Raw genomic sequence first — 15000 nt, 5'->3', positions numbered from 1 at the left:
CTCTCTGTCTCTCTCTCTCTCTTTCTCGCGCGCGCTCTTGCTCTCTCTCTCTCTTCCTTTATCTTCTCATAACTCCTGGCTTCTAATCTCTCTTTCGCTTTATCTTTTATTCATAAACAATTTTATTTATTCATTCTTCTGCTCTCTTTCCCAAAAGCATCAGCATCAAAACCTCTGCAGCTCATTAGGGGCGCTGTGTGACTTTGCCCTTCCCTTATTTAGGCCTGTGTGTGAAATATCTCACCAGCAGAGGTCAGCGTTGGTGTGTCTGTAAGTGTCACTGAGGGGAACCAGCAATGGGTCACATTTGGTCAAGGATAAATATGGTCATAGAATGACCACATCAAATTGGGTGGGACAAGTGAAACTCAGACATAGAAATAGACAACCAAAAAGATTGTTGTTTGTGTGGAATGTTTTTGAGCTGCGTGCGTGCGTGCGGGCGTGCGGGCGGGCGGGCGTGTGTGTGTGTGTGTGTACCTGCTCGTAGTAGAATGACCTGGTCGTCCAGTGGGAGATCAGAGAAGTGAGGGATCCTCTTGGCCCACTCCACCAGAGTGAACAGCTGTTTGTCTGCCGCCTGGCAGATGTTGGTGACTGGGTCGTTGGTCTGGACAGAAGAGAGAGACACCAGCAGGTGTCAAAGTCAGTTGCACCCAAAGCAGCATAACTTTCAGCACATTCCCCGTTCATACAATACAAGTATGCTATGGCATTATGGCTTTCTGCATCTCATTCGTGACTAACGTTGTCTGGTAGGTGTCTGTACAGTATGGAGAGATGACAGCTGGAGTATGCATAGATGATAACCCACTTCCAACACTCTTCCCTCATTCCCCCCCCCCCCCCCCCCATCCATATCATGCAGCGGAGACTGGTGGTAGCAGGAAGACGGGCTCATTCTAATGCAAGGAATGGAATGAGGAATGATATCAACCACTGTGTGTTTGAAACCATTCCTCATCCCATTCCATGCATGTTTGATACCACTCCTCATTCCATTCCAATGAGCCCGTCCTCCAATTTCTACCTCCGCCAGCCTCCACTGATATCACGCCTCTTTGTGTTCTACAGATGAGGAGAGAGGCTTAATAGTGATAAGACAGTGGGTTTTGACGATAAGAAAAGGTTTTCAAGTGCAGATACAGGCACCGTAGCGTTCCAACATTACGAGAGGCGTCCCCCTGCAGCTCTGAAGCTGAGTGTGTCTAATGTGGTCCTTACTGAGTTGCCCGGGCCCCCATCGGCGTACGCCTCTGTTTTGGGCTCCACGGCGACCTCGGCGTCCAGTATCTTGTCCACAGGCATCTCCTCGTTAAAGCTGCTGGTTGACTCCACCTCACTCTCCCCCCGCTCCCTCCCACGCTGCCTCTCTTCCTGCACCGCTGCAAGGGGTCAAAGGGCAGATGTTCAACTTCCTGAATAGAAATGCGGCGACATCTTGTATGGGATGTAACAGGACACCCAACCACCCACTACAGGCCCTACAAAATGGACTACAAACAATACAAGCTGAACCTTGTACAAATACACAACAATACAATCGGCACACAACAAAAACTCAACAGTATACAGTTAAGATAGACTACACCATAAACACATGACAGCATGCAACAACACACCCTCCCTCTCTCCCTCCCTCACCCCTTCCCTCTGCACACCTACACACTTACACCAGTGGAGGCTGGCGGAGTGGAATTAGGAATGATATCGAACACGTGTGTTTGATATCATTCCTAATTCCGTTCCATGCATTGCAATGAGACACGTCCTCCGATTTGTACCTCCGCCAGCCTCCCCTGACTTACACCGATATAGGTTCAATGACTTACACACACCTTCTCTCTTCATGCCCATGGCGAGGCACTTCTGGTAGCGGCAGTACTGGCAGCGGTTGCGCTGTCGCTTGTCAATCAGACACTCCTTGCTGTCTCGACACGTGTAGGTGAGGTCTTTCCGGATGGTTCTCTTAAAGAAGCCTTTACAGCCCTCACAGCTGTACACGCCATAGTGCTTTCCTGTGTAGACAAGCAGCCAAAAACATCAACCCAGTGCTTTAAACCAAACAACAACAACAACAACAACAACAACAACAACGTCCACTTTTGCTAATCAATCAGTGCATTGTCCACGTACTGTATACTGGATGAGGACTAACAAATACCAAAATACATAAGTACAGTTTACACAATTACTTCTTGTTTATATAGTGTACAGTCTCTCTCTCTCTCTCTCTCGGGGGATAGGATGGAAGTGTGGCCCTCCTACCTGAGGAGCGGTCTCCGCAGATGGCACAGATGTGCTTGGACATGCCCCCAGGGCTGGTGCACTGGTAGTTGATGTTGCCCAGAGACTGCAAGCCTGGAGGGGGCTTAATGTCCTCCGAACTACTCACACTGTTCATAGAACAGTTCATCTGTAGAAGAGAGAGGGAGAGGGAGAGGGAGAGAGAGAGAGAGAGAGAGACAAAGAGAGGGGAGGGGGAGAGAGGGAGGGCGGGTGGAAAAAAAGAAAGGAGAGAGCGGGGAAAAGAGTGTGTGAGTCAGTTCCCTCTCCCTTTCTAGCGGTTCCTCTATTTTCTGACTTGTCTTCCGCTCACCCCTCTCTCCCCACCCACATGTTTGTTATGAAAGTAGCTGAGGGTGCAATCACATGGTTGGTGAGAGGGAGTGACTCTGTTTCATCTCAGAGCCTTTCCATGCAGGTTTGTAATGTTTGTTGACAGGAGAGGGTGTGGAAGAAGATCCGGCCACATTCATCGTCAAATGTATTTACGCACAGATGTCATCATACATGGCGCGTACGTCGGAATCCTCAGCAAATGCTTTGATGATGTGAACATGTATGATTTATTGAGATTCTGCATAAAGGTCTGTGATTTATAAGCAACGCGTGCATCGTTGTAATTTGCACAATTTCAGTTACTTATAAATCAAGTCATGATTTTCACCCTGAAAATTAAAACGATGGGCTGTCCGTAGGGGATTGTCACATTTACTAGATTGCAGTTTTAATTCCCAACCCACAGAGGGCAGTGTGGGGTCTCATGAGCTTTGGGCATATACAGTAAAATGGCCCTGTTCAAACACTTTCGAAATGCATCCTTCCTTCCTTGATGCAATCCACTTGATTTATTGAAACAATCCAGCTCATACCTGACCAAATGCTGCTGAGAGAAAAATGGTATGCATTTGAAATAACTGCGTTGTAATCCCTTTTCACTAATCACTAATTCCTGAACAAACGGATAAAAAGTTATCTTTTTTTTTTATGGTCTCCTTATCAACCTTTTGCACTTTGAACCTCTCCTGTCGACCACTGAGCTGTATATATATACACTCACCAAACACTTTATTAGGAACACTATACTAATACTAGGTAGGGCCAAACAGCCTCAATTCTTCATGGCATTGATTCCACAAGACGTTGGAAACATTCCTTTGAGATTCTGGTCCATAATGACATGATTGCATCATGCAATTCCTGTAGATTTTTCAGGTGCACTCAAGCTGTGAATCTCCCATTCTACCACATCTCAAAGGTGTTCTATTGGATTCAGATCCGGTGACTGAGAAGGCCACTGAAGAACACTGAACTCATTGTCATGTTCATGAAACCAGTTTGAGACGACTTTTGCTTTGTGACATGGTGCATTATCATGCTGGTAGTAGCCATTAGAAGATGGGTAAATTGAAGGGATGCACAACAATACTCAAATAGGCTGTGGCATTCAAGCGATGATTGACTGGTATTAACGGGCCCAAAGTGTGCCAAGAAAACATTGTGTATATATACACACGATAACATGCATTTTTTATCTGTTTGTGTTTGTTTGTTTGTTTGTGCATCATAGCTCAGCATGGAGAAATATAAGTGACCTACATACTCTGTATACAGTATCTGATGCACTGACTGGCATATGGGACATCCTTTACACAGAGACTGCAGGCATTTCCTATAGTTTATTTATGACCTGCACTCTGCACTGTCTATCCCCTAATGGCCCTCTGAACTACAGTCAATCTTTGACCTTACAGGAGAAGAGGGGACAGAGTAAAAGGCTTGACGAGGCCTCTTTCTTTTTCTCTCACCCTCTCTCTGCCTCTCTCTTTATCTTTTGCTCTCTGAGCTGGCCCACAGCTCCCCCCCCTCCTCTTTCTATTGCTTGCTCACTCTTTTTTTTCTTTCTCTCTCTCTCTCTCTCTCCCCCTCCCCCTCCCCCTCCCCCTCCCTCTCCCTCTGTAGCAGGGGAAGGCCTTCAGGCAACTAGAGTCACAGTTAAATGAGCATTCATCCCCCTGTCTGCTCTGACGCTGGTGAGTCAATGATGAGAGACCTTTCCCTGTGAGCTCACCCACACGTGTCTCACATACAATCAACATGCCGACACATGCAAGGTTTGCCCATATGCTCTGAAACAAGGTGCTTACATGCTAACACGTCTTCAGGCATTCAACTTGCTACAGTCAGGCTACTGTTCCCACATGCAATATTCATGCTTCATACATTCTTTATACACTACTGTGTATAGCCAACATATCATAGTCAGCAGGCTAGGTACTGTAGCATTTTTTTCACTTCCCTCATTGAGTACAATGTACAGCATAAACAAGCCAAGCTATGAGGTGATCCATTCACACACTGAGACTGACAGAAAGTTGAGCATGATGATTGTAAGCGTAACAGAATGCTCTGCCATGCTGCCACAGTCGACTGCACACGCCCAGTGAATAGAGGCCCGCATGCAGTCATATTGCACATTGTCCCTCAGGCCCAGATCCATACTGTCAATGGAGTAATGGATATCATCTTCTCCTCAGCCCTGCAGCGCTGGCTTAATTTGTTCTAGTCCATCCAGCATTGTGTGTGGCTGACCATCAAAGCACTGAGCACTAGCCTTATGGGCTTTGTAGTTTATTGAATAGGACACTAAAAGGGAAAAAGCCCCTTTGGACCTTGTAGTTTTATTGTGAGCGATAGTGAAAAGGACAGCCTTATGGGTGTTGTTGTTTATTGTTTATGTCAGTGAAAGGATGCCTTTCGTGGTTCTTGAGGGCTTGGCTACTGTTGTTAACGATCCAGCGATAACCCAGATGAGACGGCGAACGTTTGCAGAGAGCGTGGAAAGCAAGTTTTGGTCTTTAGCGGTTACTCCAGTAATCATTTAAAGGGCGAATACTCCACAAGGTTCTTGGAAAGCGTGATAAGTCCTCCAGCCAGCTCGACAGACCCAGAACATACCACTCACTGTTGACCTTCTGGCCTGAAGGTTAAAGGTCAGACAGATGGTTCGGGGAGCCCTGGCCGATTGCTGCTGTGATTGGTTAAGACCAACCTGTAGCAGAGGTCCTGAGGTTGGTGTTTCTCAGTGGGATAAAGAAAGACGCTCCCAAAACACCAGTTGTGCTTACATAAGCTCAGTGAATCATTACAAATACTACTGCACTAAATAGGGCTCACAGAGATGGCCGTAGCTTTTGAATAAAGCATCTTGAATGTTACATAAACAAACCCTTGTTGGTGCGTCAATGAGGTTACTGAGTGTTATGAAACGATCCAGACTTGAGTCTTAATCTGCTCATCTTGTCTTCTCTGTACTAATAAGAATAAGAATGGTCGTCACCATCTGGACAGTACCGTAGTAAGACAGTACCGTAGTAAGGCGTTTCCTAACCATAAATGTAACCATTCGGTGGTGTGCGTTGCGTTCTCTCACCTGCGGACTGTGTAGCGTTCCGAAGTTCATGACAGGCGTGGAGGGCAGCGAGATGGACGGTGAGGCCAGAGAGGACGTGATGACGGAGTAGGGTGAGGCCAGGCCGTTCATGTGGGGCGAGCCCAGGGTGTTCATGGGAGACGGGAGGTGCCTGGAAGTGCTGATGACGGAAGGGTGTCCCACCATACCCCCCATGGGAGGGTGGTGGGAGTGGGGCGTGTTCATTGGCCCTGAGGAGTCTGTGGGGGAAGAGGCAGAGAGAGGCGTTGAAGATACAGTACGATGGGGTGGGGACATAGAGAGAGAGACAGGGTGAGGACAGAGAGAGAGACAGGGTGAGGACAGAGAGAGGGTGAGGACAGTATGATGGGGTAGGGACATAGAGAGAGAGACAAGGAGAGGACAGAGAGAGAGACAGGGTGAGGACAGAGAGAGAGAGACAGAGAGAGGGTGAGGAAAGAGAGACAGGGTGAGGATAGAGAGAGAGAGACAAGAAGAGGACAGAAAGAGAGTGGGGGGGTGAGGCGAGTGAGAGAAAGGGTGAGGACAGAGAGAGAGAGACAGGGTGAGGACAGAGAGAGAGAGAGACAGGGTGAGGACAGAGAGACCGGATGAGGACAGAGAGAGAGGGGGGGTGAGGCGAGTGAGAGAAAGGGTGAGGACAGAGAGAGAGAGACAGGGTGAGGACAGAGAGAAGGGGTATGGATAAACAAGAGCCCAGCATCTAGACTTGAAGCACAGAAGAGCACTGAGATAGCTGTAGTTACCAAGACTGAACAAAACACCAAGAGGAGACACAGCTGGAACTCAGATAATCAATTCAACCTAACAGCTAAAAACAGTCAAGCAGGACTGGCACAATGTTTTGAATTATTCTGGAGAAATGTCAGTTTGCAGTTCTTAACTCCCATCGTTTCTTGTCTGAGTTTTTTTTTAATGGGATTTGCAGTTGGACTTGACAGAGGGTGACCCAGCCAATTAATTAAACAGCTCTGTGGTTGTAGGTGCTTCCAGAACTGAGACTTGGGCGAACTATAGATCTAGCACAGCTTAAAAGTCATACATACGAGCTGAATACAAGCTTTGCTCCAAATCCCCCATTCAAATGTCTTATCCCCAATATAATAGCTTTATTTGTTTCTGGAGATCCCGTTGCCCGATTTGGAACACATTAATGAGGAGCCTCATGTGACAAGGTGGTCGTTGGGTGAGCCTGTAATCTCGGCGTAAGGGATCTAAATGGCCAGTACCAGGGTGCCACTCCCTCACCTGTGTCAACCTCCATCAACTACCAGTCAGGATGTACTGTAACCTACACTACCCTTCCATCCTGGCCTAGAAAACTGGAGCTGTTTCACATTCTGGGCCCACTAGAACAATTTCAAGTTGGGGAAACCAAATCCACCCTTGGATGGATGGGCTTGTAATTTGTCCCCACCGTTGGCGGGCCTTACCCCATAAGTCAAGAAACTGGCTTCAAAGTAAGAGTCTGGGATTGGCGTGGGTTGATAAGATAAAGTGCTATGTATCACTGAGGCTGTCATCATTTTGATGCAGTTTATATTTCACAATGTTTGACTTCAGACAACCAGAGACCTCTGCTTTGGAGACTTTGGAGACAGACAGATCTAGATGGCTAGGACAGAGATGGCTAACCACCATGTTCACCAGCAATGTAGAACTATAAACCTGGAAACCAATGCTAATATCAGACAAATCACTTCAGTGTAAAATATACAAAGTAAAAAATTCACTATGTTCAAATCAACTAGGGCTTTTTTTATAAGCCTGTGTTGACAAATTGGCCTACCACCAGTTCCATATTACCCCCTGTAACTTTGCCTCTGCATATAGTGTTGCAAATATGCGTATGCAGGATGCAGCAAACATATTTTTGGTCACAGTGTGCTGACTTCATGTCTCTCGATGTAAACTGACAGCCTGGCATTTACATAGATGACCTATTTAGGCAAGCTGTCAGTCATGGAGGTAACAGGGCGTGATGTGTAACCGCATGCATGTTGCTGTGAGGACATTTATCACTGCTGCAAATCACTGACACGCGCACACACGCACTCATCCACGTGCACACACACACATACGCACACACGCACGCATATAGATTTTAACATCTCTGTTTATTTATGGTTGTGATATTCATCTTTGCCATTTCATGAGTTTTATTTTCCCATCAGTTACATTCTATCTGGGAATAGCAGATGTTATAGGATTGTAATCATACTTGTCGGTACAGCCTGTTCTCATAAGGTATTCTCAACATCATCGTCTGTGTGTGTGTGGGCGCAGGTTTTGTGCGCACATGCGTGTATGTGTGTAGAGTGGAAACACACACACACACACACTCCTCTGGCTCTGACACAAGTCACACTTTGCCAGCGGCCTCAGCTAAATGTCACATTCCTGTGCTCCAGGGTGGGGGGTTGGACACCTGCAGGACCAAAGCAGGGACACACTGACAGAGCGACCCACAGTAGACACGCAGTAGCCCCCCTCCTCCTTTTCATCTATCGACTTCTCCTCATTCTCCTTCCAAACTGTTGGATGTTTAAGTAGTAGCCTATCTTACGTAGTATCTCTGGTACAGGGGAGGCTGGTGGAGGCAGAAATCGGAGGACGGGCTCATTGTAATGCATGGAATGGAATTAGGAATGGTATCATTTGATCCATGCATTACAATGAGCCCGTCCTCCGATCTCTGCCTCCACCAGCCTCCCCAGCTCTGATACAGTAGTAGCTCCTTGTTATAAATGTTAAAAGCTCCCTTAAGAACTTAGTCCATTTGAGATCTATTTCAGTGCCACGCTTAAGTTACTATGATCCAATGGGAATTGTTTTATTACTGATAAATGGCTCAGTATTAGCTCAGATTAGGACCCACAGTTTGACCAGGAAACACTCAGAGCCAGAGTGTTGATATACCTTGTCGAAAGAGTCGACTATCTTGTGAAACCATAATAAGTGCTCATACAATAGATTTGGCTGTGTGAGCAGGGTTGAAAGAGTTAGGAAAGAGAGAGGAATGTGACGGCATCCAATGGGACTGTCTTGAATGTAACAGCTCTCTGACCATACAAGACACACACACACACACACACACACACACACACACACACACACACACACACACACACACACACACACACACACACACACACACACACACACACACACACACACACACACACACACAGCTGTTTGGCCATTAATTCTAGCTATATATGCCAGAGAGAGAACAGATGTTGTGCAACTTCCTGTTTAGCATGAAAACTACAGCCCCCACCCCTCTCCCCCCTGTGTGAGCCATCCCAGACAGACAAGCACTACTGAAGACTAGGCCCCCCCTCCATCTGGACTAGCTGGATATCAGAGGTGCTGAGTAGGAGTTACAGCACATGCCTCTCAGAAAGTCCCTGCTGTGGCCCAGAACTGGCCAGCCATCCCTCCCTCTGTCCCTCCTTCCCTGGCTGGCTGGAAAGATCAAGCACAGCAAGTCTACTGCCAGGCAACCCAGAACTAAAAAATCCCCATGGCAGTGGTGCAGGGGGGGAACACAAAAGCGCACGGACGCACGGTCAGCTGGTAGGATTCCGAAAAGAAAGGGCCGGACGAGGTTAGCATGCACAGAGGGTGGGAATGTGTGTGGCAGGGAGCCAACGTGGTCACCAGAGGAAGTGTGAATGGCTCAGTGGCTCACAGGGCTATCCTTGCATGACCCACCTCCACCGTCCGTCCCATATCCATTCTATGTAAATCACTTCTTTACAAAGGCTCTGGAATGAAGGGGAGTGTGTTGTTGTGTGTTTGTGTATGTGTGTGTTTGTGTGTGTGTGTGTGTGTGTGTGTGTGCGCTCGCATTCCACAATGGAAGCACAGAGCTTTGAAAGTTCTTAGCACACTCCAGCACGCTGAAGACTCCAACAGAGATGAGACAACACACACACACACACACACACACACACACACACACACAGGAGCCAGGGTTAGCGTCCCCATTACTAACCCATCTTGTTAAGCCTACTGTACTATGGCTTTGCGACCTTCTATTTGAGTGAGAACAAACAGAAAGAACAGCTCTGGACACCTTTGACCCCTTCCGTCGCAACTCAAAGGTCGTCTCTTGCTAAATCCCCAAACAAGTTCAAAAGAGATCATATCAGTGTCCCAGGGCTACAGAGATTATTCCTAGAAAAGGCTCTCACTTAGATACACTGTATGTGCTCCCACCATGTTGTACCCATCTGAGACACAGAGCCTGCAGTACAGGGAGTTGAAATAACCAAAGAAATTCCCATAATAACATTAAAAAAATAACATTTATAAATTACCCATAATGCAAATAGGATTAATGGACACAATTTCACAATAGTCGTATCCAATTTATTTTGTGGAGAGCATTTAAAAACAACTCCAACCACAATCCCTTTAAATGCCTTATTGTTAATTACAGGGTAGTGACCAGATAGAGCACTCCAGTGTGTGGTAATTCAATAAGCCTGTGACATGTTAACTAATAATATCTTCTGTCTGGAGAGCAGACTAGGAGTGTGTGTGTGTGTGTGTGTGTGTGTGTGTGTGTGTGAGGGGGGGGGAGGGGGGGGTTAGATCTGCGACAGAAGGACACACGCTTCAATATCTATCAGATTACCCCCTACAGAGATAGACACATCCATAACTCGTGCATCGATCTGCTGTGTGTGTATATGTGTGTGTCTTTGTTTGTGTGTGTGTGTAGCAGCAGACTGATACAAAGCATAATGCATCCTAAAGCAATCAGTAGAACAGACAGTGGGACTCATTAGATACAGAGGACATGTAATTAAGAAATGGCTTTGCTGCCAAACGAACTCACTACTCCTGGCCCCTAGCCCTCTGGGGTGTGAACACGCACACACACGCACACACACGCACACACACGCACAGGCACACACACACACACACACACACACACACACACAGCCGAACACATTCACACTCATTGTCACTCAGACAGACAAAACATAAAACCACACTCCAAATCACAATCAGAGACTAGAAACACACACTTAAAAAATATTCATTTATTTCCTAAATGAGGTGGATGTCTGATCAGTTGTGGCAGTAAATCCTCTTATCACTGGGTAAGTATCTCCGACCCGGCAGGCCAGCTGTCAAGAAGGTGGGAGGCCGCGGGAGCGGGGGGCAATGGGGGGGGGTAGGTGGGTGGGGGGTGGTGTGGGGGTTAGTGGAGGAGATGGAGGAGGAGGAGGAGGGGAGGAAAACAAGGATAGAGGGATGGATGGAGGGATGGTGAGAGGGGGCAGGCTAACCCATTGTCCCACGCAGGCTTCCCAGCTTCCCTCCCTACAGTACCTCACATGATAACATCACACACATCCACTTCTAATCCCTTCCACAGGGCTGAGGACATTAGATCATACATTCAGAAAAGCCTCCTTTGTCCCATATCTCTACTCAGCCACAATGGAGGACATAGAATAAGATATTGGATTCTGTTCTCCACAGACTCTTACATAACAAGCCATCCAAACTCAGCTCTTTAGGACACTGTTACTGATCGGTTCCAGGTCCAGACCGGACCTTTCTGTCATACCTCAAGGCTATGGTCTCAGTTGTAAGGTAAGGTTCACACAACAGTGGTACGATTTTAACAAAGTGGGTTTAAAAACAGCTCCTGTGAACCAAAAGAATAACAAGTACGGTCGAGAGTGAGCACAATTCTCATTTTTGGAAAACATAATACATAAAAAACATGTACGTCACTTAGCCAAGTGTTTCTGACTCCACAAAACACATGGTCAATTGGGCTGGAGAGAATGAACCTCATTGACCCTAAACTCTGTCCTGTAGTTAACTAACACTGCCTCAGATGAGAAGTGAACTCTTCTATCTCTCTCCTTCTCTCTCCATTCCCTGTATCTCCCTCTCTCTCCCCCTCTCTCCCCATTCTCATTCTCTCTCTCTCTATTCTCTCTCTTCTCTCTCTCTCTCTCTGAGTCCCTGAAAACAGCAACCTTCAGTCAAAGAGGAAGAGGAAGTGCTGTTCATCCTATGTACAACGTCGACAACAATATTTCCAAATGTAGGGCAAAACTACCATTTCCTTGTGCTCCAAATAGAGATGACTGTGAAAGTTTCAAAAGAGGAAGAGGATCGATGACCATCCATGTCAGAGCTGAGACAGACAGGACAGGAGATAACAGATGTTTTGGCTCAGAGATAAAGGCTCAACTCAAACAACAACAGGCCAGGCTCCAGTCCAGCAAGACCAAACTAAACGATTCCCCACACGCAGGCAGAGGGGACAGACTGAGCCAACTGATTTCCGCACAACAAACAAACAGCAGGAGGGGAGCAGGCGGCCCAATGCAAAGACTCCGCATGTGAGGCTGCTGAGGCAATCTCTGCTAGTTCCTGGAAGCTTGGAGGTCCCAGTGGTCCGGGGGGGAGGGGGGAGGGGGGAGGGGTGTGTGTGTGTGTGTGTGTGTGTGTGGGGGGGGGGGGGGGCGGTGAACGAACAAGCTTTAGTTTAGTTTATTAAGCGAACACACATAATTCACTATATTCACCATGAGCCTGAGGCTTAAAAACTGTGGGCCGAATTCATCAAGTCATCAAGTCAGCTCAGAGTATTATAGATTTATAGATTTAATCACAGCAACATTAAACTGCTGTATCCTGAGAGGGAGGACAGCAGAGGAGAACAAACAGACCTTCATCCTTTACCGTGACTACAACAAGAAAGACAATGGATTAACACAAGGGCACAGATGCTAGAGGTACTTTGATGCTTTGATCCCATGCATTGAAAACCCATTACATGTATTTGTAGCAATTGGAGTGGTGTATTTTAGCGCTGCATTATTTTGCACACGGACACACACACACACACACACACACACACACACACACACACACACACACACACACACACACACACACACACACACACACACAGAGACAGATAATAGCTGGTGACAGCCTGAGTGCACAGAGAGGACCCTGCCTCTCCTCTGTCTGTGTCACATCGACACCTCAGACACCTTGCCAAACAGAGGAAGAAAAAAAAATCTTGTGAGAGGAAGAGGGGTGATGGAGGGATACAGAGCGACAGGCAACAGAGAGAGCAGAGGGGAGGGCAGGAGGAGGGGAGGAGGAGGGGAGAGAGAGGAAAATAGGAAGGGAGAGGTGTTGAGAGATATATAGACATAGAAAAGGGAAGAGAGAAAGAGGAGAGGAGACAGAGAGAGTTCTTCTGCTGACAGCAGAGTGGTGACAGGTCGTCAATGAACACCTTTGAGCCCAGAACTAAGCGGGCTCCTATACATACTCATCACCACCATTATCATGATCTCCTTTTATATATCAGGGGAGGCTGGTGGAGGTAGAAATCGGAGGATGGGCTCATTGTAATGCATGGAATGGAATGAGGAATTTGTCATTCTGTTCCATGCATCACAATGAGCCCGTCCTCTGGTTTCTACCTCCACTGCTATATATGCATGGGCGTCTGCTGCACACATCAGCAGAAATCACCCCAACCTCCCACTACAGTACCTCGTGCAGCCTTGAGCAATCATTCATGTCTGGATAAAATTGTACTAATAGTTCTCGATGACGGCATCCAAGCATGAGTCGAAGAATTAGAGAACCCCATGCGAGCCACAATTCAAATTCTTCTACATCAAGTCTCTTACACAACACAATCAAGTCATAATCAAATCATAACGATGCCTTTATGCTGTACTGTATCATCAAGCACTTATCATAAACCATGCACTCATGACATAGTAAATCAAAACAGACTACTGTACATCATGACCCCGTAAAAAATAAAACAACAAGAGAGGGCATATCTCCAGGTTCATTTTTATGTTCAAAGAAACAGAGAGCATATTCAGGGACTATTAGGATGACATATTAAACACCTAAGGAGAGCATACTGTCACATCTAATAAGAGTCTCCACCTTTTATCTTGGACCCGGATGAATAAAACATAAACATCAAGATTGACAAAAGCCGGAGGACAAGTGTACAGTAAGAGAACTTGTTTTCAGCTTTAACTTCACCATTACACAGGACATCATACACATACTGTACAGTACAATCCACTAGAACCTCCACACTAACTGAATAGAATCCTGTCCCTGAGCCACTGCGGTTCTCTAAGGAGGCCCGACTGTCAGCGTGGACTAGCCCTGGCTACAGTACTCACAGTGCCCATAACCCGGGTCTCTCCCGGAGGTTCCTCCAGACGGGGGCGATGCCATGGGGTGCCACATGGCTCCTAGGGGCTGGGGGGAGCCAGCCAGACCACCTGCCCTAGCCGGCTGGGAGAGCCTCTTCAGCAGATGGACAGAGGGACTTCCACAGAGACAGACAGGACAGGACAGGACGGAGAGAGACAGAAACGAGAGAGAAGCAGGAGGGAGGGAGGGAGGAAGGGAGGGAGGGACGGACGGGGGCGGAGTCCGTCCGCGTCGTTTATGGGATTACCCAGATTATCCTCCGATCAATCCTAGAGGAACCGTTTGCTGCCGAGGATCAGCTCCTCTAACAGCCTAACAGCTTCCACTGCTCCCCCCTCCCCTTTCCTCACAGAGCGGAGCTATGGGTGTGGGTAGAACTATCTGTACCAGAGACACCTGTTGTGGCATAGCGGGGTGTTTGTGCTCTTGGGGGGGGGGGGGGGGGGGAGGGGGGCGTCGTAGAACCAGCAGTTTCCTATTTCTTCCTCCTCAAGGGTCAGAGCTAAAGAGCATGTGAAGAGATCGTACTCAGAAACAAGAAGGACTAATGCTCTTATAATATGAAGGCCCACATCTAAAAATACAGTTCATGAAAGGGTCTTACTGAGTGCTTGCGTCAAGTATACTTGTGTGGAGACTGACTGTGTATGAGTGTGTAAAATGTAGAACATGTGTGTGGGGGTGTGTCTGTTTGAGAGTGGCTGAGTATATCTTTAGAGGGTAAGAAGAGGATTGGACTGGACAGAGGCTGAAAGGCGATTCTCTCTTTTGACACGTCCATCATTTCCCAGGATGCCTTGCTGTCTGTAATTGGGGCAGCAAACATGCCTGTTAGCTCTGTAGTGACACATTGCACGCCGCCTGTGTGTGTGTGTGTGTGTGTGTGTGTGTGTCACTGTGCCTTAAAGCCAAAAGAGCCCAGCACGCTGCTTGTGTGTGTGTGTGTGTGTGTGTGTGTGTGTGTGTCTATCTGCTGTAGCTCTGCATTCCAAGAACTGTCTATTTCTATGTCCGTG

At 47.3% G+C, this 15000-nt stretch overlaps 1 protein-coding gene across 4 annotated transcripts in view; it reads right to left on the bottom strand.

Moving 5' to 3' along the window:
* The window catches only part of rxrgb (retinoid X receptor, gamma b), a gene marked incomplete at its 5' end in the record, with an annotated part of 21963 nt that overhangs the window by 2194 nt on the left and 4769 nt on the right, over window positions 1–15000 (bottom strand). Inside the window, 6 exons of one of the 4 annotated variants that reach the window (XM_083672399.1) lie at window positions 481–610; window positions 1225–1385; window positions 1833–2018; window positions 2269–2416; window positions 5717–5955; window positions 13951–14017. In XM_083672399.1, the coding sequence (XP_083528525.1) occupies window positions 481–610; window positions 1225–1385; window positions 1833–2018; window positions 2269–2416; window positions 5717–5955; window positions 13951–14017 (931 nt within the window). Of the gene's footprint in view, window positions 1–480; window positions 611–1224; window positions 1386–1832; window positions 2019–2268; window positions 2417–5716; window positions 5956–13950; window positions 14018–15000 lie in introns of those variants that run through there. The other 3 variants (XM_083672400.1, XM_083672401.1, XM_083672402.1) reach the window with 3 other exon arrangements.

The sequence above is a fragment of the Argentina silus genome (genome assembly GCF_951799395.1).
Source record: "Argentina silus genome assembly, chromosome: 6".
NCBI lineage: Eukaryota > Metazoa > Chordata > Actinopteri > Argentiniformes > Argentinidae > Argentina > Argentina silus.
The sequence above is the reverse complement of the archived record's forward strand: the minus strand, read 5'-3'. Positions and strand labels throughout refer to the sequence as shown.